General features: G+C 38.4%; 1 protein-coding gene and 1 long non-coding RNA gene across 7 annotated transcripts in view; one reads left to right on the top strand and one right to left on the bottom strand.

Annotated features, from left to right (window-relative positions):
- Positions 1–1,107: 1,107 nt before the first annotated feature.
- LOC139705171 (uncharacterized) lies at positions 1,108–8,020 on the bottom strand. Its single transcript, XR_011707039.1, has 2 exons — positions 7,728–8,020; positions 1,108–2,079 (listed from the first exon to the last, which is right to left on the bottom strand). It is a non-coding gene; the product is annotated as an uncharacterized lncRNA (long non-coding RNA).
- Positions 7,996–27,687, top strand: part of Ric8b (RIC8 guanine nucleotide exchange factor B) — a 111,696-nt gene continuing 92,004 nt past the window's right edge. For 2 of the 6 annotated variants that reach the window (XR_011707037.1, XM_071609566.1), the window contains exons 1-2: positions 7,996–8,301; positions 16,965–17,012. Coding sequence is in view for 4 of the 6 variants with exons in the window: in XM_071609566.1 (XP_071465667.1) it covers positions 8,218–8,301; positions 16,965–17,012 (132 nt within the window). In the remaining 2 variants the exon portion in view is untranslated. Of the gene's footprint in view, positions 8,302–8,846; positions 8,907–16,964; positions 17,013–27,687 lie in introns of all 6 variants that reach the window. The other 4 variants (XM_027942089.2, XM_027942008.2, XM_071609568.1 and 1 more) reach the window with 3 other exon arrangements.

The raw sequence follows: 27,687 nt of genomic DNA, 5'->3' as shown, positions 1-27,687 counted from the left end.
GTGGGGAGGAAGACGTGGGCCAGAGTTGAAGAAAAAGCTGTTGCTAGGAAAGGAGTGTGGGTGACAAGAGCTAGTGGGTGGGAGAAATAGGACTCCCCAACTTTACGCCTCCCTTTCTCATCATAAATGCCTCAAGAGCTAAAACCAGTCGTTTAGGATCTATTATGAAAAAGAATGAGGTCTGACCGTGACAGCAGGGGAGAGAGAATCAGCCTCAGAAACAGCTGCAGCGCTGCTATTTGGTATTTATAATAGTCTCCAAATAGAAAAGAAGAGCCTGAGAAAAGTTTAAAAAAGTGAACTCTCAAGGAACTGTCAAACTGTGCCCCTAGGAGGGAGGGATGATATCCAAAAATGTCCTGGCCTGGGCTACACCCCTCAGAAACAATAAACTGCAAAATGTCTTTTCCAGGATTGAAATGTAGTCAAGGCAGAAGGACAACTGTCAAAAGAGGAGTCTGCGACCCTCTTTTCTCACCTCATACCAAGAGGTTTGTAGCACACTGCTGAAACCAATCTGCCCTAATCCACGCAGTCCTCATTTCTTGGGATCTACAGTGCATCAGTCGCAATCAATACACCATCTCCACTTCTCACAACCTGTCTGCCGTGTCAGTGGTAAAATCACTCATGTTCAATTGAGTGCTTTGTCCAAGGTCACCCAGTTTAAGGGGCAGAACTGTGATTTGAAAACTACTCCCCAGTCCCTCTGTGCCCTCTCTACTATGGCACATTGTCTTTTTCCTCCTCACTACTTTTGTTCCCACAGCACCGCCTCCCCTCCCCCATATTCCCCTGTCCTAAGCAGCTTTGCAGTTTTTAAATCAACCTTGACCGTGGTAAAAGAATCCAATGGGATCCCAGAGAGTTTCAGAAGTTCTGGGAAATTTTTATGCTCACTAAATGAAGGCAGTTTCTAAGCTGGGCATCAGATCATCTTCTGCACCCAAGGTGGCATTCCACCCACTATACATGAACAACAGACTAGCTTCCTCTCTATCGTTTCCCAAGGTACATACAATCTAATACATTATCAAGGTCCAAGACTTGGTCATTCTATAGAAAAAAGAACAAAGAAAATAATAATGTAAAAAAAAAAATACCAGGTCACAGGAGGATTTTTTATTACCAGGTTGAAAAAAGCTCTGCAGGGGAGGAGCAATGAGCCAAGCACTGGCTGGAATGAAGTCATTGGGGTGGGGTGGGGTGCGGTGGGGGAGAAAGAGGAGGCCTGACTACCTCTTGCTGTTAAGGTCACTACCCTTTGACAGAGGTGGCCTCTGACCTCAACAACCCTACAATTCTGTTTTGACTGACCCTGAAACCCATGAAATTCAGATGTAGGCCCTGCCCAAAAGTTGAGATAAAGCTGACTAATATGGGAAAAGCTCCCGGTATGTGCCCCCAGCTGAAAGGAGTTGGCAGTTCTTTGGCCGTAGATGCAATTTATTCTGTCCTCCTCCTTTCAGGAAAATGCTAATCCTTCATAGGCAACTGGAGGGGAAGTCTAAAATGTGTTGATGATGAATGACAATAATTCTTTGTCCACTGCCACCTCCTCTAGGGTTGAACCTTAAGAGTTTAATCAAATGTTGGTAAGTAAATTAATGCTTTACTGCAAAAGGTGGTGGGAAGAAGAGTTGTGAGAATGTATTTCCTCTGACGTATGAATCAATAAAGTTAACTGCAAAGGCATTGATATGGGGAGGGGGCTGAAGGAGCATTTTAGACTCCTTATCTCAGCCCCCCCCCCCAAAACCAGTCATTATCTCAAAATTTTATACCATATCAGTGTTAAAGATGTTATTTCAAAGGCTTAAATACCAAAGCAGTTGGAATTACTTTTTGTTGTTTTTTTTTGTTGTTAAAAACAACCACAGCCACAGCACCAACAACTGAAAATTCATGCATTTGGGCTCCCATAGGAATAACAGCCTTGAGTCCTGAATCTTCACAGCATTCCTTGTGAGGAATGTTCAGTTTTTCAATCCAGTTCAGTTAACACTTGAGTGGTCACTCCTTGCCAGGTCTCCTGTGCCAGCTACTTCGACAGCCATCTCTTTTAACTCTTTCAACATCCTGTGGAGGAGATGAAATTATGCTCATTACAGTTGAGAAATTCATGCTCAAAGAGGGCAAATGCCTTAACTCCAAACACAGAGACAAAGTTAAAATTCAAACAAGAGTCTCTCTGCTTTCATATTTTTACATACCAAAAAAAAAAAAAAATTGCCAGAAGGGTTTCAAGCCTATTTGACAACCATAGGCTTCTGAGACTCCTCTAGTAGTGAGGTGGGAGTAAATACCAGGTTTTCCAATTCCCAGTCCAGGTTCTTTCAACACATTATTACACTGCCACCCAAAGCGCTGGGTTTTACCAAGAGGTGTTTGGATGAGATTCCAAGTGAGTGAGATGCAAATAGGTCTGACCCACATTCCAACTCTTGGATTAAAAAAAACCAAAAAACTACCAAAGGGCAGGGCCCATTTCATGTGAGAGCCCCACTGTAAACAGTCACTATTGAACAACTATAGGTAAATCTGCCAAGGACTAATGGAACAGGCTCAACGAGAATACTGAAAACATTACTAAGGAATCTCATAAAGGTACTGAAAGGCTGGGATCAAGTGATCATAAATGTTTAAGTGTTAAAAAAATTTTGAAGTCATCTACATCCTATTTAATTTTCTAAATGGGATCCAGAGACAAAATGTGCATAAAGATCTGAAGCCAGCCAGCAACAGACCCTCCCTCCTTTCCTGTCTCCCCATTTTACTTAATTTTATGTCATTTGGCATTGTAGGGTTGTTTTCAGGAATGTAACACATTATAAACTGAAGCTGGACTGGCTGGTAATAAAGCCATCAATGATTATGAAATATCTCTCAGGTTTATCCCACTGACCAAACTGATCTCTAAGAAATCCGTGGCTGGCTTTCAAGTTTAACCAAGTCAGTATCATCTGTCAATAAACATCTTAATTTTGGCCTCCTGACCTGTTCACACAGCATTTTCCCAGTCTGGGAGCTCTCTTAAACTCTCTTCATCATTCTCTATAGCTCAACTCCTCCAAGAAGGCTTCTCTGATTCTCCCCTTCCAATTAAGTTTATCTTGCTTTGATCTGTATAGTAACTATGTACAATTTCCTTATCAGTAAAATCAATTTATTGTATCTTACATCCACAAAAGAGGATCAATTATTTCTACTTTTTAATTTTCATGATGTCTAAGACAATGCTGTGCTCCAAAGAGCACTAAGTATTTCTTTTAAAAAAATTATATTGATCAGCTTTGCTGAAAGGTTGACTTCATTCTTTTTTCTTTTTTATGGTGCTGGGGATTAAACACTCAGGGCCTTGCACATGCTAGGCAAGCGTTTTACCACTACATGCCAAGCCTGAGTCTTCATTCTTGGTAGAAAAAGAAAAGAGTAACTTACATTTTGCCAGGTTATTCTAATTTCTCAAAGACTAAGTTATAAGCACATGAGTTTAAAATCTAGTCCAGTGGTTGATCCTTTACCAAAATATTGGTTAAGTGGTTTTCAATCCTACTGGCTTATTTCAACTGAAGTAGAATCTTTGTGGGTATGCTCAAGCAATAATTTGCATATATCATAGTATTGGTAGTTGATGTATGCAAACCCTCTTATTAATACATTTTTCTTAAGATTGAACATATCTAATCAATGTTTTTTGTTTTAAAATCACAAAATTTTAGAACTAAGAGAAAAATAATACTTGGATCAATTCTTTTGTTTTATAGCTGAGGATACTGAATGAGTGGCCTCACATAGGTGGTGTCTTTGTCACCATTAGGGTGATTGAGGAGGCGAAGAAACCTCTACTTGGGGGGGAGGGACACACACTTGTAATCCCAGTGGCTCCAGAGGCTGAGGCAGGATAATTGTGAGTTCAAAGCCAGCCTCAGCAACTTACTGAGGCTCTAAGCAACTCAGTGAAACCCTGTCTCTAAATAAAATACAAAAAAGGGCTGGGGATGTGGCTTAGTGGATAAGCGCCTCTGGGTTCAATCTCTGGTATTAAAAAAAAAAAAGTGAAAGGTGATTATTCATATTTTTAGGGAAGAATGCCAGTTATCTTGAGAGTGAGAAGAGTGCTTTGGAATCTCAGACTTCTAAAGAAAGCTTTATGAAGGATGGGCATGGAATGGTATGTGGGTATGACATCAGCCTGGTGATCACAATACAGTTTATGGTGGTCTGGCCATTCTCAGGGTCTTTAGGTTGACATTGTCTCTTCTATCTGATCAGCAGATAACCTTGGCAATGTACCCTATATTACAGATTCCTTAAAATATGATATCTCCCTTTGTTTGATCTAATCTAAAAATACATGTGTTAGTACATTGCGTAGGCAAATTCACAGTGCACCAGGCAATTTTCGTAAGTGAGTGAATGTTCAGTAACTTTAACATTGTGAGTGAATTTACAGTAACTTTAACATTTACAGATTTCTCAAGAATTTGGGAGTGACAGGACTAGGAGAGAAAACTGGTCTGGGGAGAAAAGGAATGAGGAATTTTAGCCCAAGGTTTTCAGATTAAAGCTACAATTTCCTTTTTCATCCTTTGTCTCCTTTCTACCTATCATTTGTTTTGGGTTTTTTCTTTGTTTGTTTGTTTTTGTTTTTTATACTACCTCACCTTAAATGAATATAATGCTCTGAACTCCAATTCTGGAGTTGCAATCACTAGACTGATTTGTTTAATTTCTAAATTTCTGCTTTATTCTAAAGAAAACATACAGAAGTATTGCAAGTGGAAGTGTGGATTTTAAAAGCTGTTAGCACCAGGTACTCCTTAAAGACCTTGAATTTGGCACATTCCAACTAGTCCATTGTCATGGCAAGAGGAAATGCCACAGCAGGATATATCAAAGTCCAAAATAAATGACTAGTATCTATTTGCAGGCTTTTTCATTGGCACTAACTTGAAAGTCCATAACATTTTGTTATCAGAGCCCAAAGCACTTACCCCTTAATGATACCACTTATTAGCAGACTTATTTGCTCATGAGTAAGCTAATAGACACCCTGAACTTCCCCTTTCTCTGTAAGAAAGAAGATAGTGCCTGTCCTATTGACCTTACATTTTCAGTTATTATAAGGGTTAAATCAGATATTCATGTGAATATATTTTGACCATAGTGAGGCACTATTCATCTATGTTATTACATTCTCTCAGAGCACTGACTTGAGAATAAGTGACTTATTGCTTTGATCACGAAGGCTCTAAATCCTAATTCCTTGGTACCATGCCACCTAAAAATCCATACGTACTGGAGTGAGTGCTGGACAAAAGTCTCTGGTCACTGAAAGTCTCACATAACTAATACTTACGGAGGTACAGTGATGAAGTGGCTAGTCTAGGCTTTGTCCCAGTGTCTGCTTTTCACTATTGACTTTGGACAAACCATTTAATTTTTCAGGGACCAGAGTCTCATCAGTGGTTAAAGGATGACTTGAATTACAATCAAAGATCCTTTCATTATGAAATCAGAATATTAACAATTAAAATTACTAAAATACAATTTCCCAAGCCATTAATTCATGTGATTTCACATTTTTTCCATCTCTTTTTAGAAGTATAGGATTGAAAGCATAAAAACATAGCTTATTTCTAGCAGACAGACACTTCCAAGACATGTGTAAGACCCTTTTTAAAGGAAACATCTTTACTGGGATAATTGTTTGTTAATATCCTCTTCAGGAGAACCTTATTCCAAAAATAAATATAAGGTTACCCAAAAAGCACTTAGTACATCACTGGACACAGAGTAGGTATCCAAATATTTGTCAACAGCTAAAAGTTTCAGTCCCATTGATGTTAATTAATTCACATGACCCTGTTTTCTTATCTATGAAGTGAGGACAATACCTTCTTCAATGATCCATTGAGATACTGTATATTAAAATGTTTTATAAACTGTTAATAATTGCAAGATATTATTATCATCTTAGGATTGTGGCTTACGGTTTCATGACCTAAGAGTGCTTTTTCAAGAGATGGATTAAATCTTTCCTACAATTCATTACAGATGCAGCACTTATCCTGCTCATAATTTAGATCTGAAATGTCCCTCAAAGTACCATGTGGTAACGCTTGGTCTCCAGCCCATGGCACTACTGATAGTTAATGAGACCTAGTTGAAGGAAGTTAAGTCATTGGGGAATGGTGTACAGAGGACATTGGGACTCCTGCCCCTTAATCTACTTCTTTGCTTCCTAGTTGCTATGAGTGAGCAGTTTCTTCCACCTCAACTTCCCACCACAGGCCCAAAGGCAGTGGGGGCCAATCAACCATTCATTAAAATTATGAGCCAAAATAAATCTTTTCCCTTATTAGGTTATTTCAGGTATTCTGTAATAGTAATGGAAAGCTGACTAACACACCATGATGCCTGGGGCTCAACAATATGCTCAATAAATGTTTGCTCCATGAAAAGTATAATCCTCAGAAAAACCAAAAGTCCCACAGGCTTAGTGTTTTTTTTTTTTTTTTTTTTACCTCCAAATTCCCAAAGTCTAGCAGAATACTTAGCACAATATAGAAAAAAAAATTATTAGATGAATAAACTGTACTCCATTTCCTTTTCAACACAGCTCAAGAAGGACAGGCTGGAGGGGGTGGCATCAAAGACAATTGCTTAGAGTGCAGAACTTGGACTCCGCTTGGAGAATTTATCCACTCTCACCAAAAAGCCTGGGAGAGCAGAAAAAGCACGGGCTCTAAATTCACAGTTTCCAAAATCTGCAATTTTGATAAGTTAATTAACCTAAGGCTGTTTCCTCATGATTGTAACAGTTGTTCAAAGAGTTAGTTGCTCACTAGCACCGAAGCTCCGCGAAGACGGGGACTTTCTTTGGGGCCCACTGTACCCACGCTGCACTGAACAGTGCCTGCCACAGCACAGGTTCTCAATATTTGTGAATGAATTTGTGAGAAACTGAGCGAACACAGGAAGTATGTGACAGTGCGTGGTTGGCAGCTGGTCAACATTTCGCCAATGCGAGCCTCTTCCATCGCTACCTCCTCTCCTACTGCCTCGGTACTTTGACATCTACCTTCAGGGAAAGACCCGCACTCAAATCTCGACTTCTCTTAGGCCGAATTGCTGAACCTCTTCGGGTTCCTTTTAGTTCCACAAAAAAATCTGTGCTGTGAAATCAGAGGCTCCATGGAAGCCACCTAACACGGTGTGGGACTCCGTGGGCACGAGACGCGCGGCGGCATTTACCATAAAGGCAAAAAACTCGCCGAGTTCCCTTTCATCCCGAGATAACTGCCTTTCATTCCCCGCGTAACTGACTGCAGGACACGACCGCAAGCAAGGGAGGAAGGAAGGCAGGAATCTCAGAGACCGAAACCGCTAAACCAGAACAGAGGGAAGTAACCGGCGCTTGACAGCTCCCCGCAAGGAGTGGCAGTTTCCGCGACCGCCAGTCAGTCCAACCAGCCAAGTCTGGAGCAGGACGGTCAGCGGCGTAGAGAACAAAAACCCAGGCTCGGCAGAAACTTAGACCCTCCCCCTAACGGTCTCGCCGCAGCTGGCCTCAGGCGGTCTTCGGACTCCAGTTTCCGGCCCTCGCAGGACCACAGTTCCCAGCATGCCCTTAGGGGGGGGAAGGTCTGTCCTTCTGGATGACTACCAATCCCGGCATGCCATTCGGTACCCCAGTAAATCAGAAGGCAGAGTGGGATGACCTCATTGCATATAGGGAATTGTAGTGCACTTAGCCGCAGGCCCGCAGATGGGCGGGGAAAAGCCGGGTCGTTCTCGTCCGCTGAGAATGATTCATAGAGGAGCGTCTGGAGAGAACAGTTCTGTCCGTGAAAGCCCGCTCAAAAGACTGGGCTCTTCTCTAAGGCTGAGAGACCGAGTAGAGCAAGCAGGGTCTCGGGCCTGACCCCGCCTCAGGCCGCTCTCCGGGCCTCGACCGAGTGCTGGGCCTTGTCGGGGACGGCGGCGAGGCGCCGGTTGCTTGGGGAGCGGTGACGTCGCGGGGTGAAAGTTGAGGGGCGGTGACGTCGGGCCTGCCCGGGCGGAGGCTGGCGGGTTGGAGACTGGAGGGAGGGAGGGAAGGAGGGAAGGAAGGAAGCTGAGAAGGAGCGAGCGAGCGGGGGCGCGAGGCGTTTACCTGGAGGCAGCGGCTTGGGAGCGCAGAGCGGCCGCGGCTCCCCCGCACCTGCGGCCATGGATGAGGAGCGCGCCCTCTACATCGTCCGGGCCGGCGAAGCGGGGGCTATCGAGCGGGTCCTAAGGGATTACAGCGACAAGGTAAAGAGCTCTGGCCCCGGGCGTGCGCTCACGCACCCCCGGGCCGCCCTCGGGGCTTGCACATAGCATCCCTCCCCACCCCCCTCATTCCGGGGATTCGCGTTGCTTTCCCCCCCGAAAAGGTTTCCGGCTTGGGCATGCGTGTTTGTGCCCCCAGCCTTTCCCATCCGTGCATCCTCATCCCCCCCTACCCCAACTCCGGTGCCCACCCCTCTGATTCCTGGTTCGTCAGCCCGTCGTAGGGACCTCTTCTTAAGCGTGCCAGTCACACCCCCAGAATCCATACCTGTTCGTTTTTTTGCCCGGTGCGGCACTCTTGGATGCATAAATGTATGCGAGGCTTCCTCACCTGTATAGCATAAAAATACGCGCTTCTCTGTATAAACCCAGCCTTTGACATGCATAAAACATGTCAGCAACCATAGCTGTTCTTTATATACCTACACCACTGTGCAGTTTTCAAGGTGTTGATATCTCATATATGATCTCATTTGATTCCTCAAAGTGTTTATAGGGTAGATGTTATCATCCTTCCCATTTTATAGATGAGGAAACCGAGGTGCAAAGAACTGAAATCGCCCCCAAGGTCATGGACATATTATGTTGTAAGTGGGTGGAGAATCTAACTCCTAATAACACCTATTATTTGTATGGCATTAACAGCTTTGCTATTCATTATATCCTTTAATCTTGACAGCGATCCTGTGAGGTATTATCAGTGTTTTGCAGTTAAGACTCAAGATGGATTAAGTAACTTGCCCAAGGTCATACTTGGGAGCCAAAATTTCAGCCTAGGTCTTCAAACTGTCCATTTATTGTTCTTTCCACTTTACAACTTTGCAGTGAAATAGTATCTTGTTCTAAATCCCAGTCTCTTCTTTGAATCTGGGACCCGTTAGCTCTCCATTACTTTTCCTTCCAGGAATTTTACATGTTCATTTCAAAAGGTAGCATACCACACCTTTACTAGGTTAGAAGACTATTGTATAGGAATGACTGATTACTCCCTTCTGTGAAAGTACACCCAACACCAAGTCACACCCTAGATGTAACATCTTTCTTCCTTCTCTTAGCCTCAGTGCATGGTTTCCCCCTTTGTGTTTGCTCTTTGCCTACTATTGCACTTGCATATGGTCTGTATTACTGAGCTGCCAGTATGCCATTTCTGCCCTGTGTGAAAAAGATCCAAAAATAAGGCATGGTCCTTTTTATGAAAAACTTTCATTTTTATGTTTCTGATAACCCTGTGAGTAGAGTGATGGTATTCCTACTTTCAAAAATGGTAAAATTGAGGATGACAATGTAATCCTAGGTCCACACAGCTAATAAAATATGGAGCAGAGATTTGAGTGGAGGTTGTCCAGGTCCATATTCAGTGCTCTCTCTACAATGCCACTTTCTTTGGAAGGATGCATTGGTTATGTTTTATTCATATCTTAGCCCCTTCACTTTCTTTTTCATTAATGAAGATTGAACCCAGGGTCCTCTACCGCTGAGCTACATCCTCAACTCTTTTTAATTCTTATTTTGTGACAGGATCTCAGGTAAGTTCCCAGGCTGACCTTGAACTTGGGATCCTCCTGCCTCAGCCTCCCAAATAGCTGGGATTACAGACATCAGCCATTGTGCCCAGCAGTCCCTTCACTTTCTGATGTTTTAGTATCTGATTTAGGAGAAATTCACTTGATGTGTAGGAGTTCATGCTTTGTAGATTATATTCTTTTATCTTGATTTGTTACTGCTTTCCAGAAAAGATAGGAGGCAGCTATAGATTGATTTTCAAAAGATAGAAATAGAATAGAGAACTTGGCCATTGTGTTGAAACGACTAATGTTTATTTAGCATTTACTGTCTACCAGATACCCAGCAATAAATCAGAACTTTCTTCCATAGAGGAGGGAGGAAGAACAACCTCCAACTGGATCTTATCACGTCATTCAATATTTCTCTTTCCCTTCATGACTAAACTAATTAGACCTCAGATTTGCTTCCTCCAATTTATCTCTTCCTCTCCTTGATCTCTCTCCAGGTTGGTCTCCATTTACCATTCCTGGCCAAGCATTGTCAAAGCTTACGTCCTGGACATCTCCAGCTCCCCCTTTTCACATTGGCAATGTTTTTAAAGTTGTTATTCCCATTGTGTATTATTTAATATGATATTCTGAAGTGCTTCAGAGGATTCCCAGATACTTGTGCTTTTTGGCCAAGCCAACCCTGAGAATGTTCTGACTTGATGTAAAGGGGGTCGGTTAGCTCTTTCAGAAGAAAACTGTCATGTTTAATGCTGATTCTAGTAGGATCAGTATAGTAGGGCTGATTATAGTACGAAGAAAATAGCTGAGCTTCATATTGCAGTGAGGCTTTGCTCTCCTCTAAGGAAGAGACTTTGGGAGCAGATGAAATGGAAGGGGAAATATGATAACAGTGGTCAGGCAATAAGAATGGGGGGGGTGGAGTGAAACTGCCCAGCTTATGGTGTATGGAGACTGAAACTCTAAGATAGAAGCTGGATACCATGTGCTTCAGTTTCTTTGTCTGGAAAATGGATTTGAGAAATGTTTGGAATAAGAGATGATAATGGAACATTGAGGAATTTAAACAAAAGAGGAATGAATGATGGAAGAAAAGAATGATTAGTTCATTGATTGGAAGAGGAGAGGGGAAATTCTTTGTTACTTAATTTCTCTAATAAAACCAGACTTTTCAAGTGTAGTGGAAGAAAGGTGGGATATGGCATCAGATAAACCTTCTAATTCTGACTTTATCATTAATTAGCTTCATGACTATGAAGAAGTTATTTACTTTTTGGTACTGGAGATTGAACCCAGGATGCCTTATCACTGAGCTACATATCCCCAGCACTTTTAATTTTTTATTTTGACACACAGTCTGGCTAAGTTGCTGACATTGGCCATGGACTTACAATCCTCCTTCCAAATCATTGGGATCACAGGTGTGTACTACTGTACCTGGTGTGGATTAAGTTATTTTAGGTCTCCTGTGTCTCAGTTGCCTTATTTGTAAAATAGAGATAATAACATAATTTTCTTACTTTATTGTGAGGATTAAATTAAGTGAAATATAATACCCAAAGACTGAGCACACTACATCGAGGGGGTGTGCACTCAGGATTGTAAGCATAACAATCAAGGTACTCAAGAGATTATGGAGCCAGAGCATAGGCTCTTGAGCCAGACTGCCTGGATGCTGATCATCATTTTATAATAGGTGTAGTCTGGGACAGGTTATTTAGCTTAGCTATGCCTTAGTTTCCTCATCTTTCCAATGAGGATAATGATAGTATCTGTATCACAGGGTTGTTGATAGGCTTAAATGAGTTATATGTATAAAGCATTTTAGAACAGGGCCTGCCATTGAGGAAGTAACCCTTAATTGTTAGCTTTGAACAGCAAAGGCAAAAACCAAACTTGTGGCACCAAGTTAACAACAATAAGAAATTTAGGGATATATTCCATTTTTTCCCTTTTGCCATGACCCTTGCACTTTATAGTGGGTATCATTAGTATGGCGTATCTTGTACCATGTTTAGCACAGCAGTTACCTGTTTGACTTCAGGAATCTCTTATTTTCTACTGTGTTACAGAGACACTGATATCTAACTGCTCTTGTTTTATTCACTAGCCCTTGTTATCTTAGGGAAAGGGAAAAATCTCTCTCTCCCAGAAAGAACTTGCTTATTCATCAAGAGCATAATACACGTTGATTCAGAATAGGAAAATTGGTGGGTTTTTTGTTTGTTTTTTAAGTAGGAGCAATTTTTTTTATTACTCTTCTCAGTCCACCTGTTAACATCTATTGAGTACCTGCAATGTATTATGTGTCATTCTAAGAACTTTCACATATTGTATATTATCTCTTATACTAAAAGTTATAAGGGAGATGGCAGTATTCTGTCTCTTTCAATAGAAAACCGAGGTTCAGAGAGACAGCGCAGCTCTACAGGCTCAAGAGGACATAACTAGAAAGTGACAGACTTAGTCTACACATTCCATATCCAGGACTTTCTTTGTAGGGCCATGTTACCTCTTCCCTGTCCCGTGTTTGTTTGTTTGTTCAGGTACCAGGGATTGAACTCAGAGACAGTCAACCCCTGAGCCAATCCGCAGCCCTGTTTTCTATTTTATTTAGAGACAGGATGTCACTGAGTTGCTTAGCATCTTTCTGTTGCTGAGGCTGGCTTTGAACTCACAATCCTCCTGCCTCGCCTCCAAGCTGCTGGGATTACAGGCATGCACCACTGTGCCCAGCTGTGTTTTTGAACAAAGAAGAAAAAGCCTTTTTTTTTTTTTTTTTTCCAGGAGCAGTATACTGCTTCCTTTGGCTACCTTTGAGCCCTAATCACTTCTACTTTAATTATAGAAAGAGCTGTTCATTTGGATATGTATTGCTGTAGTCTAAACTATTCAAGCTTCAGTTCCTCCTGTAGGGCATATTCTGATAACAGGTTTAGCAGAGAGATTTGGTTGCTATCATTATCATCATTATCAACAAAAAACAGCAATCAAGGGCCCTGAGGTACACAGTAAATTAGGATTCCTTGAATCACAGGATTTTATTTATTTATTTATTTATTTATTTATTTATTTAGGTACTAGGGACTAAACCCAGGGTCTCACAAATGCCAAGAATGTGCTCTACCACTGAGATATACCCCAAGCTAGAATTATGATATTTTGATTAAAAGGAATCTCAAAGATAATTAGGTTCAAACTCCTCATTTAATACGTAAAGAAACTGACTTAGAGTCATCAACTATGATGGGAACTGGAAAGCCATCTGGGTATATAGACTATCCTGTAGCAAGCTTCCAGCAGAATTTGGACATAGGGTAAGTTTATGGCCAAATGAAGAGTAACAGTTAATGAAGGTACTATCAGTAGATGGGTCTCCAAGAGTAGTCCTTATAGAGACGAAAACTGCACTAATAGCTATGAAGTCTTCATTTATATGCTCAAATAATCTGAGTCCTAGAGACCTAATATTGGGACATTTCTAGAAATATAGCCTCTACATTTCATTCGGATATGTAAATGTTCTGGACCGTGTAGGGACTTTTTGGTGCTACTTCTAAGGGTGAGCTGATTCTTTGAGTTATTCTTGAGTCTTTGCAGAGGAGTATGTTTAATGGGCTGTTCTTTGTTATACCTTGTTCTTATTTCCAGATTTGGTTATGTAATCTATTACTTAGTTTTAGTTCAAGAAGTAGTCTCTATTCATGAAACACAGCACAACACACACCACCCCAGTTAGATTTATTCCCTTGTATTTGTGCTGTTTGAATATGCCTTCAGAACTTTTTGAAATAATTCCTAGTTCTCTAATAAGTCAATATTCGATTAGACACCGTATCAAGCCATGTAGTAAAAACAGTAGGGCCATTTGATAAACATCTGCCATGTGCAAGGTGCCATACATAAAAATAAGGAAAATCTGGTGGTGGTAAAGTGGAATAAATTGTCCAAGGTCACACTTAGTGGCAGGCCTGAACTCAAACTCAAGGCTGTCTGATGCCTGAGCTTTGTAGAGCCTACTCATACAGTATAAAACCTAACAGGAGTCCTCATAACAAGTGTTTTGTGTCACAGAGCTGTTCTAGCTTGCTTGATCTCTTGAATGAACAGTGATTTTACTCTTTCATTTATATTTGACTTATTGCTCCTGTTCCTCTGGAAATTAAGTGTTTAGAGAAGGTGAGGTGATTGACTATTGGATAACAGTTCTAGAAAGGTGCTTATAGGTAGGAATACTAGCTCCTTTTCCCCTCATTTTAGCTTTAGAAAGGGGAGAGAATAGGGTTAGAGGTACTGAATATGTTAGGTGTGATCCAAATTGGATAAAAGAAACTAGCCTTATAGAAGCCAACATCTGTTGGATCCAGATAATCTTAGAGGGTTGAGCTTCTGAATTGATTAGTACATTGAGTTCAATTTGTAATGCCTCACATACCAATATATTTTCTAATTAAATTAGCCCTCATGCTGGTTAGAGGAAGCTTTTTAAAGCTTTTTTTCCCTTTTTAAAAATGTTGAGGTTTTATGATAGGATTAGCCTTGCATTTGAAATGCAACGGAAAAATCAGCCCTTGAGTATTATTCTAAATTATCACCTAAAAAGATTAATTCTACATAGGAACTATTTAAAAGATACTTTTATAACTTAATGGGTATCTTTCCAAAAGTCAATTTCTTTTTTATTGTCCCCTCCATATAAATCCCAAAACAGTATATGAGAACCATAATATATTAACTAGGTACATTTATTTCAGATAATTTACAAAATTAATATTTTATGTAGAATGGCAAAAAAATAAGCCTTCTTGGTTTCTAAGTAGGATTATTTGTTTTGAACCTTTACTGAGCTTCTGTTTACAACTTAAGCCTGATGTCTGCTGCTTCCTTATCTTTAATATTAGTTTTTAACTAAACCTCAGGTCTATAAATTCCTAAGTATAGTCCTCAGATTTACAACATGTTCTTTCTCCCTTCCATTTTTTTCTTCCTTGTTTATTCATTCATTCTTCATCCTTCATTTATTTATTTACTTATTTATTTTGTGGTACTGGGAATTAATTGAATCTAGGGGTGCTTTACCACTAAGCCTCATCCCTGACCTTTTTTATTTTTATTTTGAGATAGGGTCTTGCTAAGTTACCCAAACTAGCCTCAGACTGCTTCAGTCCCCCAAGTAGCTGGGATTGCAGGAGTGCACCACCACGCCTGACATTTATCCTTTATTTAAAAAATTTCTCTTTTTTATTACAAAAAGAATTTTCCAACGATGAGTCTTTTTAAAATTTGCTATGTAATATTTTATTAGTTTGAAATGATATTTCAATAGAACATTGTTATACAACATTTTATTAGTCTCTTGTGGTTGTTCAGGTTGACTGTTTTCTTTCACAGTATTAAAAAACATTGCAGTGAATATGCCTACATACAAAATTTTTCTCTCCTGGATGATTTCATTACGATGAATTCTTGGGAGTAGGAGTTCTGGGTCAAAGGGAATAAATATTTTTATGGTTTCTAATATGTGTTGCCAAATCACTTGCCCTTTTAGGGTTTGTAAAGGGTTTGTGTCAGTTTATACTGCCATCGGCAATGCCTGGATGGTGTCCATTCTGATGCCCATTCTGATGCCCGTTCTCCACATGGCTTTATGTCCTCAGTCTTCAGTCTAGCCTGTGAGCTACTGCCTGAAATACTCTTCCAGAATTCTACTTCCCCTAATTCTCTGTTACCTATCTGCTGTTTCAGGTGATGAAATTTTTAAATCCGTGCCCTTACTAACTGACTTCATCTGTTTTAATTATTTTGCATCCATATTTGAGGCAGCCTCCTTGAGCTTTCTTCAAATGGTCCATATCTTTTTACCTCTTGGCTTCCCTCTAACCATTTCTTATATTCAGAACTGCTTCTCTGCCAACATTTCTCCATCTCATTTGATTTCAAAGTTGCTTCTTCTACAAAACTGTCAACACAGAAACACCTGTGGTGATTCTATCTTTATTACTTAATATGCTTATCTCTTGGTGGGTTGCCAGTATGTATATGTCAATGTGGCCAAGGAGAGAAATACAAAGGAAAAGTAGAGGGATGTTTAGAGTTGTTTTTTGTTTGTTTGTTTTATTTAAAGGAGGGCTTAGGATTCATAAGTGCACATATTTATTTATATATATAATGACTGAAACTTGAGAGGAAAATGAGGAATTCTGTACTCTATTTCTTTGATACCCACTTTTCTGTGGTTAAGTCAGTTTATTCTATCCTCCATTCTCTCCTACTTAGTTCCAAAGTGGAAAATAAGAGCGTTGCCAGTTATTTCAGGAGAATCTTAGCATTCTCTTCCCTTTCAGTTATTTTTACTCAATATCATTGGCATCATCATCATTATGACCCTAATATTTACTGGAAATTTACTGTATGCCAGGCACTGAGAAAGTATTTTATATGCCTTAGCTCTTTGAACTCTCACACTTAACCTGTGAACCTACCCTCTGTTTCCAGATGAGAAACCTAGTCAGTTTACTTGCTCAGGGTCACAACTTGTAAGTGGTGGAGCCATGATCCATGATTTAAACTCTTATTCTTACAGAATTACTTTTCTAAAATATTGTGTCCTTAAAATTTTCTGAAGATTTATTGCATATGAGAAAGGAAATACAATTTCCTCTGCAACACTGTCAATCTCTGTTCAACCTACTTTTTCATTCTCATCTTCTTCATCCCCTAACGTGTGTCCTGTGTTCTGGCCTCAGAGCTGCTTGTTTCATGAATATATCATAGTGTTTCACACATCTGAGTCTTTGTATTTGTCCCTAGGATGCTCTCCACTTGCCCCCTGGCAAATTCCCATTTATCCTTCCAGAAACAGTTCACATGCTCTATGCTTTGTCTGAGTATTTCAATTTTCCTGGGCAATTAGTAACTTGGTTCTCTGTACTCCTTTGTGTATATTTCTGCTACAGTCTTTCACACTGCTTTATAATTATTTGCTTACATGCCTGTCTCTTCCTTAATAAGATATTGAGATAGGGGAAAGCAACTTTTTAGAGGGATATTATTTCCTGTATTTTTAAACATAGCCTAAGTTTAAAATCTGTGTATTTAAAATAATTTTGTTTCCCTTTTTTCCCTCCTCAGCATAGGGCTACTTTCAAATTTGAATCAACAGATGAAGATAAGAGAAAGGTAAGCCTTGATGTTACTCTGTGTGTGTGAGTGAGTGTGTGTGTGTGTGTGTGTGTGTGTGTGTGTGTTATTCCTGGACATTTTAAGCAGTGGAATTATTTTCAGTTGATTATTAGTACTTAGTTTCTTTGGTTTGTTTTGTAGGAACCCTGCAGGTGAAGAAAGACGCCTAATTTAGTTAACACACAACTTCCTTCTGCTTCATCCCTACAGGACCATTAGACTTGCAAAAATCAGGGGCATGGGAATGTTATGGTAGGGAGCCTTTTGGGGGGATCCTTTCCCTAGATTTCCTCACTGCCAAAGGTTGCCTTTGTTTGGTGGCAGTACTTCAGGTTTCCCAAATTTCTTACTAATGTAAAGCTTGGCTGGGATGGGTTAGGTTTTAGTAACGCAGCACCAGAAGCTCAACCACATATCCTTCCCCTTACTGGCAGTTATGTATGTTGTTAGCAATTTTCTGGGTCACTGGCTTCATGGGCATAGAGGAAGATGAAGTCAAGAAACTCTAGGAGTTATTCCAAGAAAGGGTGCATCAGAGATATGACCATGCAGGATATGCCTACCTTTTGGGGTTGCCTGTTGTTGCTTTACTTTGTTGGTTAAAGCATGATGCTGATGAGGATAAACTCACTAGTTTTGCTGGGCTCCATACATCTGTCCTGGTTTCAAAAATACCAGAATCAGATAAAATAGATTAAATCTTTTTTTTTTTTTTTCCTGAGCCATATCCCTAGCCCTTTTTATTTTGAGACAGGGTCTCAATAAATTGCTTAGGGCTTGGCTAAGTTGCTGAGGCTGGCTTTGAACTTGTGATTCTCTTGCCTCAGCTTTCTGAGCCACTGGGATAACAGGTGTGCACCACTGTGCCTGGCCAAAAAAAAAAAAAGGCTTAAATTTAGTACTTCGCTGATAGACAAATTCAGGGGAATGGAGCAGGTGTCATAGTCTAGAAGTCTGGACAGGGGATTTGGATATGGGGAGGAAGGCCAGGTGCCAAACACTTCCCTATGAGCTGTAGGAACTGTGCTTAGTGCTTAGTGCTTCCCAGGCTTCTGCGCACATTTTCCATGAGCTCTTCTAGTCACTCTGATTTGCTTGCACCAGGACAGTGAATACCTGACAGCCTGAGTGTGAGAATAAAGGTCAACAAAGTGTCATGCTTAACACCCTGAACCTCACTGTGGAAGCAAATTTCTGATGCTATTAAGAGAAAACAAGAAGATGGAATTATTTTCTGATAGAGGACAGTCCTCTCTTTCCCTCACGCCTGACACATGAAGAGTTCTTTAACATGGAGGGCAATCTTGGGGTGTTTTCCTGAAAGACATTTTAGAAATAGAATGTGTCACTCCATGGGCCCGCTGTCTCATGTCAGTGGAAAATTCTGCTACCTGTAGATATGAGACTCTTATTAGAGGAACAAGGTATTACAGGCATTGTCTCCCGATAGAAAAATTATTACATCAATACATATTTATGTTATAAAAACAATCTAGTTCTTCCCTGGTACCAGATTGATACCACCTTGAAATTATCTTTTCATTCACCTCTATCCCCACATCTAACATGTGTATCTATCTAATTTTACCTCCTAAGATTTCTTCAGTCCATTTTCCCTTAATCCTTACCCTGATACTGTCATCTGGATTACTGCATCAGTTTTCTAACTGTTCTTTCATTTTCCAATTACTTGCTTTTCCAGCTGATTGTCAATAAGTCTAAAATAGCAATTTGACCATGTCATTCTCAGCCTTAAAACCCTTTAGTTAACTTTTGCCTATAGAATAAAATTCCATCTTCTTAATGTGACATAGTAGATGCTCAGTGATCTGATCTTTGTTTCTGCAGCCTGTATTTTCTCACTTTCTTGTATTTTATGTTTTAGCCATATAAGATATTTGCAGTGACATACACATACATATCTCATCCATTTTTTCCTTCCTACTTTTGCATGTGTTGTTTTCAACTTAGAGTGCCCTCTTCTTTGTGTTTACCTCTTTTCCTTTTGACTAACTAGTTAATTCCTCCTCATCTTAGAGGCACCTCCTTCAGCAGTCCTCCTCCAGCATTTCAGTTAGGATAAAGTTCCCCCCTTCAATGTTATAACAGTTTATGTACGTCTCTTATGCTTAATATTTATACCTTATCATTATATTTCTGTGCCTTTCGTTGTTAGATCATGAGGATACCTGATGATGGATACTGTTATTTACCATTATATCCTTGGCATCTGGAGTACCCAGCATATTATAAGCACTCAAAAAGTATTGAATGAGTGATCATGGAGTGTAAATTTTAGAGACTAAAGGAGACTTTCTTTTGGATTTGAACAACGTAAATAAGACAAAGAATACCTTTAAAAATGGGGATTTCTCAATTAGAAATGTGCTTTTGGGTAGTTTTTCAAGATAGTCCTACTCTGTCCAACCCTTTTATCTACTGAATCAGAATTTAGGGAGTGGTCTATGGTATGTGTATTTTTATAGTCACATATTAATATTTTATAGTATTTTATTTTATTTTATAGAAAATAAATACTCATACATTTGATGTGAGTGCAAAGTGGCATGGTGTCTGTGGAAGACGAACTGGCAGTATCTATCAAAATTACAGATGCCTTTTACCCTTTGACCATAGAGTGTCACTCAGTATTCTGTGTACAGATTGAACCCAAAGTTATTCATTGAAATAGTGTACATAAAAGCAAAAGATTGGAAACAACTAAGCATCCAGCAATTAGAGAATATTTGAAGAAACTGGCAAATTTACATAATGAAATACTGTAATATAGTAAAGAGGGGAAAATCCTGTTATGTGCTAATGGAAGAGTTAATGGGGGAAAAAAGAAGGTATTAGAATGTATTGTTTGGGCTGGGGATGTGGCTCAAGCGGTAGCGCGCTCGCCTGGCATGCGTGCAGCCCGGGTTCGATCCTCAGCACCACATACAAACAAGATGTTGTGTCCTCTGAAAACTAAAAAAATAAAATAAATATTAAAATTCTCCCTCTCTTTATCTCTCTCTCTCTTAAAAAAAAAAAAAGAATGTATTGTTCGACAAATTCATGATGGGAATTCAGCCTAGGAAGGAGGCTGTGACATGTTTACTTGGGAAAATCTATACTACCCATACAGATTCATAGTGCTATAGGAATCTGACTTTCGAATCTTCAGTATTACTTTCACTGGTCAAAATCAGCACATTCAGACAGAGTTTCCCTCACCTTATGTAAATTTTAGTTGAGGGAGAGAAATTTCCCACACAGTTGTTAATAAAGCATGTTGTTTATTTCCTGTAGGGTAGTAGAAAAACCTTACATTTTTCCAAGCACTCTTATTCCTCAGTATCTACGTGGGTTTGTTCCTGGCTACCAAAATCTCCAGGTGCTCAAGTCCTTTATATAAAAGGGTGTAGCATTTGCATATGATGTATGTACATCCTTCCTTAAGCTTTTACTAGTACAATGTAAATGCATGTAAATACTTGTTATATATTACTGTTTAGGGAACAATGAAAAAAAAAGTCTACATGTTCTGTACAGATGCAATTATTTTCCTAATGTATTTGATTTGGATGTTGGTTGAATCTGCAGGTATAGAGATCTTTATTAACTTTTAGATATCTGGAGAGAGTAATTTCTGTAGTAGTGCTAACTTTGGTTATAGTGTGTAGATTTCTGCTTCCTGGGAGATCTGTTATAAACAAGTGTCATTAGGGACTTCACTAGGTAATCTTCATTAATGGAAAAACATTGGCAAACAAATCTGTTTAAGTCTCTAAGGGTTAAAACCATTATTGACTCCTTCATGCCTAAAGCTCTTTTTAGATTTTTACATCAAAACTATTGGGCAGTTGGAAAAGATTACACCCAACAGCACTGTAAGTTATTAATGCAGAGACTCATAGAGTATTGCCATTTATCTACATTAAACCCAATTGAAAATAAAATTCGGATTACTGCGCAATTTATTTTGCTGTTTTGTTCTCCTTTTCTCTTTCCTAAATGTGTTTCTGGAGTCTTTTGCCAGAAACCACTTGGTAACAGCACCATCCCTCTCAAAAGTATGGTGCTGTCTCTGAAAAATATTTAAAAGAAAAAAAGAAGTAGTAGTGTAAGGGAACAGTGCTCTTCAGAAAAATAAAACCTGATTATATGAGCTTTTCAGGATATGGTTATAAATGAATGGTCCTTAGACTCAGTTCTGATTCTTAGTAGTGTTCTGCATTTTAAGAAAGTTTTGCTTCTCAGCACTAGTACCTGTAAGATGAGAATATTCCTATTTTATGGATAAGAAAACTGAGGTTCACATGATGACAACTTGCTAATTAATGCTCACACCACTAGGAAGTGGCAGAGCCTCAAACAGAAAACAGATTTTTCTCACTGTTCTGTGCTTTCTTTTCACAACTTACCACTGTATAGCTTCCTCTTATTATCATTTGAGATATATTTCAGAAGATTTAAAATTATGATCCATTACCTTGTTTTATCTTTTATTTCACAACTTGAGACACTACTTGGGCAACTAGATAGAATGGAAGTTAGCAAAGGAAATTAGAAACTGAGAGTACTCAAATTTTTCACAAGCAGTAAAGGCAGATACAACTTCTAATGTTTGAGCATATTATGCAAATAGTTTCCAGTGCATATGGATCGTTGTATATTTAGATATAAGCACCTAAGCACCTGTGTTTATTGAAGCATTTGCTTTACATTTTCTACCTAAATTGGTAGACTGTGATTACCTGCTAGCACATAAACAAATGTATCATGCAAATATGTAGGATGGAGGAGGAAAATAATGAATAATCTGAAAATGCACCTCTTGAGGAAATGAAAGCCCAAGACCTCAAAACCAATAAAAAGTACTAATTGCAAAAGTTGAAAAAGATGTCATAAAATAAGTAAAAGCTTGCAGCTCTTTAACCTGTAAGATAAGAATGAAGCCTTATCAAATGTGGAAATACTTGTTGTCTGAGATAAATCTTGGTGAATATAGTAAGTTTCCTCTGAAGAGTAAAGTTTAAAATTGCTAGGTTTTGTGCATATTTCATTACTTCACACTCACACAGGTAAGCCCATATTTCTGCTAAGACATGAGGTAATTGCCAAATTGATTGTGAGCTCATTGAGGACAAGAATTCTGGATTACTTATCTTTATATCTTCACCCCTACCACTACACGTGACATAGAATAGTCACATACAGTAGATGCCTACTAAATGATTGTAAGGAACTTGGAGATTGAAGGAGGCCAGAATTCTTGTGATTGTTACAAGTTGTTTGGTTTTGTGTTTTTGATTCTCTTTTAACTGTACAGCAGAATCTTAAAGCACACCTTTACAATGTTGCTTACTGAGAAAGTAGGATTCAAAAGTATGCATATATTATGATCATAACCGTGTAAAACTAATGAAAACTATACAAAGAAATGATATGGGGCTGTGGCTCAGTGGCAGAGTACCTGCCTCCTACAGGTGAGGCACTGGGTTCGATCCTCAGCATCACATAAAAATAAACAAACAAAATAAAGATATTAAAAAAAATAAATGACTACAAGGAAATTCACTAAGTGGTACTACTAGAATACTGTTACAGTGGGTTATTTTTTTTTTGTTCCCTTTTCTGTATTTTAAACTTTTTTGTTATAACAGACTATAACAATTTAAGAAGAATAATTTTATAAGAACCTAATATTGCTATATATTATTTTATAATAGTGTTATTTGAGATGTAAGACAAGAACAATATTTTCTTTTCTTAAAATTATATATTTTCCTCTAAAATTGAACCTTCTTGATTACTGTACATATTTCTTTTGGGGTATATAAAAATGCTGTTAGGTTTAGGATATTATTAGTTACAGAGCCAGTTTATGACATGAAATGAATGTATATGAATATAAATGTCCATTTTGCCATTTTTTTTCTTTTCATTCCCCACCCCCAGACTTGGATATATTTGGCATATTAGAGATTTCTGTAGTCCATAATTTTTAAAAAAATAATTCCTGTATGCCAGGTCCTGTGTTGGGCCTAGGTTCCTAAACTGGCTATTTGCATATAATGTTTGATTTGGCACTTTCTCTTACAGATACATGAGAATTGCCATTGTAGATGATAGAAAATGAATGGGCTGTATTAAATTCTTCTGAGAAAAATGTGCCAATATAGAACCATATATCCTTGACTGTGAATCTGTGCTTGGGAATAGCTTGAGGCATGGATGCTTTTTCTGAAGGTCCTTTATACTTATTTCTGTCATCTGAAATTGCCAAACTGTGATTTTTACTAAAACAAAATAAGCTTTCTCTCTTGCAGATATGGCTCAAATTTTATTTGATGTCTTTACCTAAGGGGGTGTTTTGATACATGATATATATATAGTTCTTACTTTGGAACCAACAGCTTCAAAGATAATTTATCTTGATTTCTTTAAAGAGTATACTATACCAAAAGAACATCTAAACTTTTTAATTTTTAAAAGTTTCTGTCTAGCTGGAATCTGTCACAAAACTTAACTTGGAAAGGCTGAGTTATATCTTAGGATAGGATGAATGCCTCACGGTAGTTCAAATAAAATAATTTTAAATTTCATTTCAAACTCCACTTCTCATTTTAGATGTTATGCCAAGGCATTGAAAGACACTAAATCTAGGGGGAAATGACAGAATAGCTCTTTTGATGTCGTAGGCCATAGGTGTGGCAGTCTGTACATGATTTGTAGATCACTTTTTGGGTTTTCTGTCTGGGGCAATAAGAATACTATCTTTAATGTGTACTTTAGAGCCCCAGATGCATTGTGTCATATAAAAATTTCATTAATAAGTTCATCTTCCAGCCATAACAATGTATGGAGTTCTGCATGCCTGCTTTCCAATAATGAAATTATTATTTCATTTTTTTAGTTGTCAGTGGATCTTTATTTTATTTATTTATATGCAGTGCTGAGAATTGAACCCAGTGCTTTACACATGCTAGGCAAGCACTCTATCACTGAGCTACATTTCCAGACCTGGCAAAAATTATTTTTAAAAACAATTATTTTAAGTCTTTGGAAATAATCCCAATGGTATATAGTCAGTTAAATAAACATTTATTCAAGAAAATCTAAAACTTAGTAAGAAAAGTGAAAGACTGGTATTTGAAATGCCACCTGCCCCCTCATTTTCCTCTTTCAGTTAAGATGGAAACTCTTCTCCAGACTGGAGCAGTGAAGAACATAGAGTTCCCTCTTCCCCCGTTGCTCAGCTGGAGAACTGTCTTCCTGGGAGGGACAATTCTCATTCTGTTTCCAGCTACCTGTTTCAGAGACCTCTTAGCTTCCATCTAATCACTGCCCATGGAGTAGAGGCTGTACCTTAAGTGTGACACTGCTGAGAAGAGTAAGGCCACAGTTGTGCTTATCCTGGCTGGTGGGACATGGTTCTACCCCAGGAAAGCAAACCAAGAGACCTGGGGCTACTGCACACCTACCTCAACTGAACTCTCAACTTTTAAAGTAGGTGTGTCACTCAGAAGCATGCCATTGTCTTTACCTCCAGCATCAAAGGCAGGGCTCAGAAATTTTGCTCAGTGGGAGAAGCAGGCTTTGCAACAGAGAGGCATGAATGCTGTCAGTTGCACTGACTTGTGTAGTGGAGTGTGGAGAAGTCATGCCTAAGGGTTGTGAAAGGCTGTTGGGGGTAGATTGACAGATTCATTAGAAATACAGGTTAATCTAAAGGCCAGCTAGTTTGTTAGAGAGAAAGGAGGGGAAGGACAGCTGGAAGGAACTTTTGTGGTGGAAACAAATTTCAAGTAACTTTAGGAATTGTCTATTCAAAAGAGCTCCAATGGGTTAGTTCAGTTTGTGGAGTAGTTTTTGTCCCAGGACAGTGTAGAAAACAATAGGTCAATCAACCAGCAATTAGAACAGCACCTGAGTGTGGTCAAGAAAAGAGAAAGTCGAAGGGATACTTGCCAAAGACACTGTCATACCAAAGTTCCTGGGCATATCCAAGGGTGTACCCCCTAAAGTGCACCATCAGGGCTTCACACTGAGAGGAGAGATGGGAGAGAATAAACTTCACTGAAATTATTCAGCCAGTCATTAAACAAATAAGCAAATAACTGTAGCAAGACCTAGACCAGGGGAAAAGGAGAGTTGACCAGAAATTGGAGTTGCCATAATATATAACGTGTCATCACCCCCAAATTATGAGATGGAAAGGAACAGAAAAGAATGACCCATAGATGGAAAAAAGCAGGTAAAAGAAACTGCCTGTGAGAGTGACCAGATGTAGGACTCAACAAAAACTTCAGCAATAGAAGATGTGATAACAATGCCAGATCAAGTGAAGAAAAACAATACAGAGAAAGGAGAGTTTTTTTTTTTTTTTAAAGTCAAATGGACATTCTGTAGTTGAAAAAGAAGAGTTAACTACAATAACAAATAAAAATTCACTAAAGGAACTGAACGGTAAATAGGAACTGGGAAAAGGAAAAATAAAGAGACTTGAAGTTAGCTCAGTAGAGAGTAGGCAAAATGAAAAACAGGAAAAAAGAATAAAGTGAAGAAAGCCTCAAGAGAAATGTGGGACAATATTTTTTCACAGCAGTATATGCACAATGTGAGTTCCAGGAGGAGAAAGAGAAATGAAAAGAAAACATTTGAAGAAATCATGGCTGAAAACTCCCTAAATTTATTGGAAATCTACTTCAGGAAGTTTGTTGAACTCATAGAGATTCACAGAAGGATACATCAGTTAAAATACTAGAAGACAAAGACAAGGAGAAAATCTTGAAAACAGCAAGAGAAAAATGACTCATCATTTACAAGGGAACCTCAGTAATACGTGGACCAGAAAAGTGCCCAAAGTAAAAACCTGATCCAAGAATCCTGCATCCAACAAAACTGTTTTAGCAATTCAGGGAGAATAAAGACATTTCTAGATTTCAAAAAGACAAAACAAAACAAAAATGGAGTTTGTTGCTAGCTGACCCATCTTACCAGAAGTACTAAAACAAGTTCTTGAGATTGAAAGCAAGTGACTCCAAAGGCAATTTGAATCCATAGGGAAAAAAAAAAAAAAGAGCATGAGTAAAGGTAATTAAACAAAGTGACTCCAGAAGGAAACTAGAATTCACAAGTACAAATCAATAGAACCAGAAATGATAAACACGAAGGCTAATACAACAAAAGCTCTTAAGTATATTCTTCTTCTCTTCCCTTAGATTCTTTCATAGAATTATATAAAGTAATAATTATAGTAATATACTATTGTGTTTGCAACGTATATGTACATACATATATGTATATATAAAATATGAGTAACAATAATACTACGAAAAGAGGAGAAAAGGAAGAGTGCTGTATAGAAACAACATTTCTATATCCCAAAGGAATTAACAGTATAAATCTGGAGCAAATTATGATAAGATGTATATACTAAGCCCTAAGGACATAATTTGGACTCAAACCTTGAAATCTATTAAACATTGTTGAAAGCAATTAAAATCTAAGTGAGAAAACATACCATGTGCATGGATTGGAAGACTTACTATTGCTAAATTGTTGGTATTCTTCACAGTGATCCACAGATTCAGTACAATCCCTTTTGGAATCCCAAGTAGCTTCTTTGTAGAAATCAATAAGCCAGTTCTAAATTCATGTGAAATTGCAACAGGCACAGAATATCCAAAACACAGTTGGAAAAAACAAAACTTAAATAACTCAAGTTTTCAGTTCCAAAACATAGAGCAATGTTAAGCAAGACAGAACTGGCATGAGGATGAATATATAGCTGTTAACAAATGTGATATGACACCTAAGTAGCCATATGTAGAAGAACACATATGAATCCTTACCTCATACCATATTAAAAAAAAAAAAAAAAGGTGGACCAAAGATCCAAATATAAGAGGTAAAGTCATAAAACTTTCAGGAGAAAACAGAAGTAATCTTCATATCCCCAGATTTTTTGACACGAATTTTTATAGATAATACCAAAAGCATGAACAAAAGGAAAAATAGATAAATTGGACTTTCCAAAGCTAAAAAAATCCGTGCCTCAAAGGATGATTTATATATATATATATATATATATATATATATATATATATATGCACATATCTCCCACAGAATGGGATGAAATATTTGCAAATCATGTATTTGATGAGATTTATATCTAGAGTATATAAAGAACTCAAAAAAAAAAAAAAAAAAACTGAACTTAAAAATGGGCAAAAAATCTGAATAAACATGTTTCCAAAGAAAATATTCAGATATCTTGACATTAGTTATCAGGGAAAGGCAAATCAAAAGATACTTGACATTAGTTATCAGGGAAAGGCAAATCAAAACCACCATTAAATAGGAGTTCACACACATGAGAATGGCTAAAATAAAAGAGTAAGATAGTAAGAAATGATGATAACAAGCGTTAACAAAGAGTATGGAAAAAGCAAAATCTTCATATACTGCTGGTGAGGGTAAAATTGTGTAGCCACCTTAGAAAATAATCTGGCAGTTAAAAGGTTAAACAGTTAACATAATTTAACAGTTGTACTCTGGGTATCAATTTGCTACAATAGATTTATTGTAAAAGAAAATGGGACTATATGTCTATACAAAAACTTGTACACAAATGTTCACCACAGCATTATTCATAATAGCCAAAAGGTAGAAACAA

This window comes from Marmota flaviventris, chromosome 3 (assembly GCF_047511675.1).
Source record: "Marmota flaviventris isolate mMarFla1 chromosome 3, mMarFla1.hap1, whole genome shotgun sequence".
NCBI lineage: Eukaryota > Metazoa > Chordata > Mammalia > Rodentia > Sciuridae > Marmota > Marmota flaviventris.
Note: the sequence above shows the minus strand (reverse complement) of the source record. Positions and strands in the feature narration are given on the sequence as shown.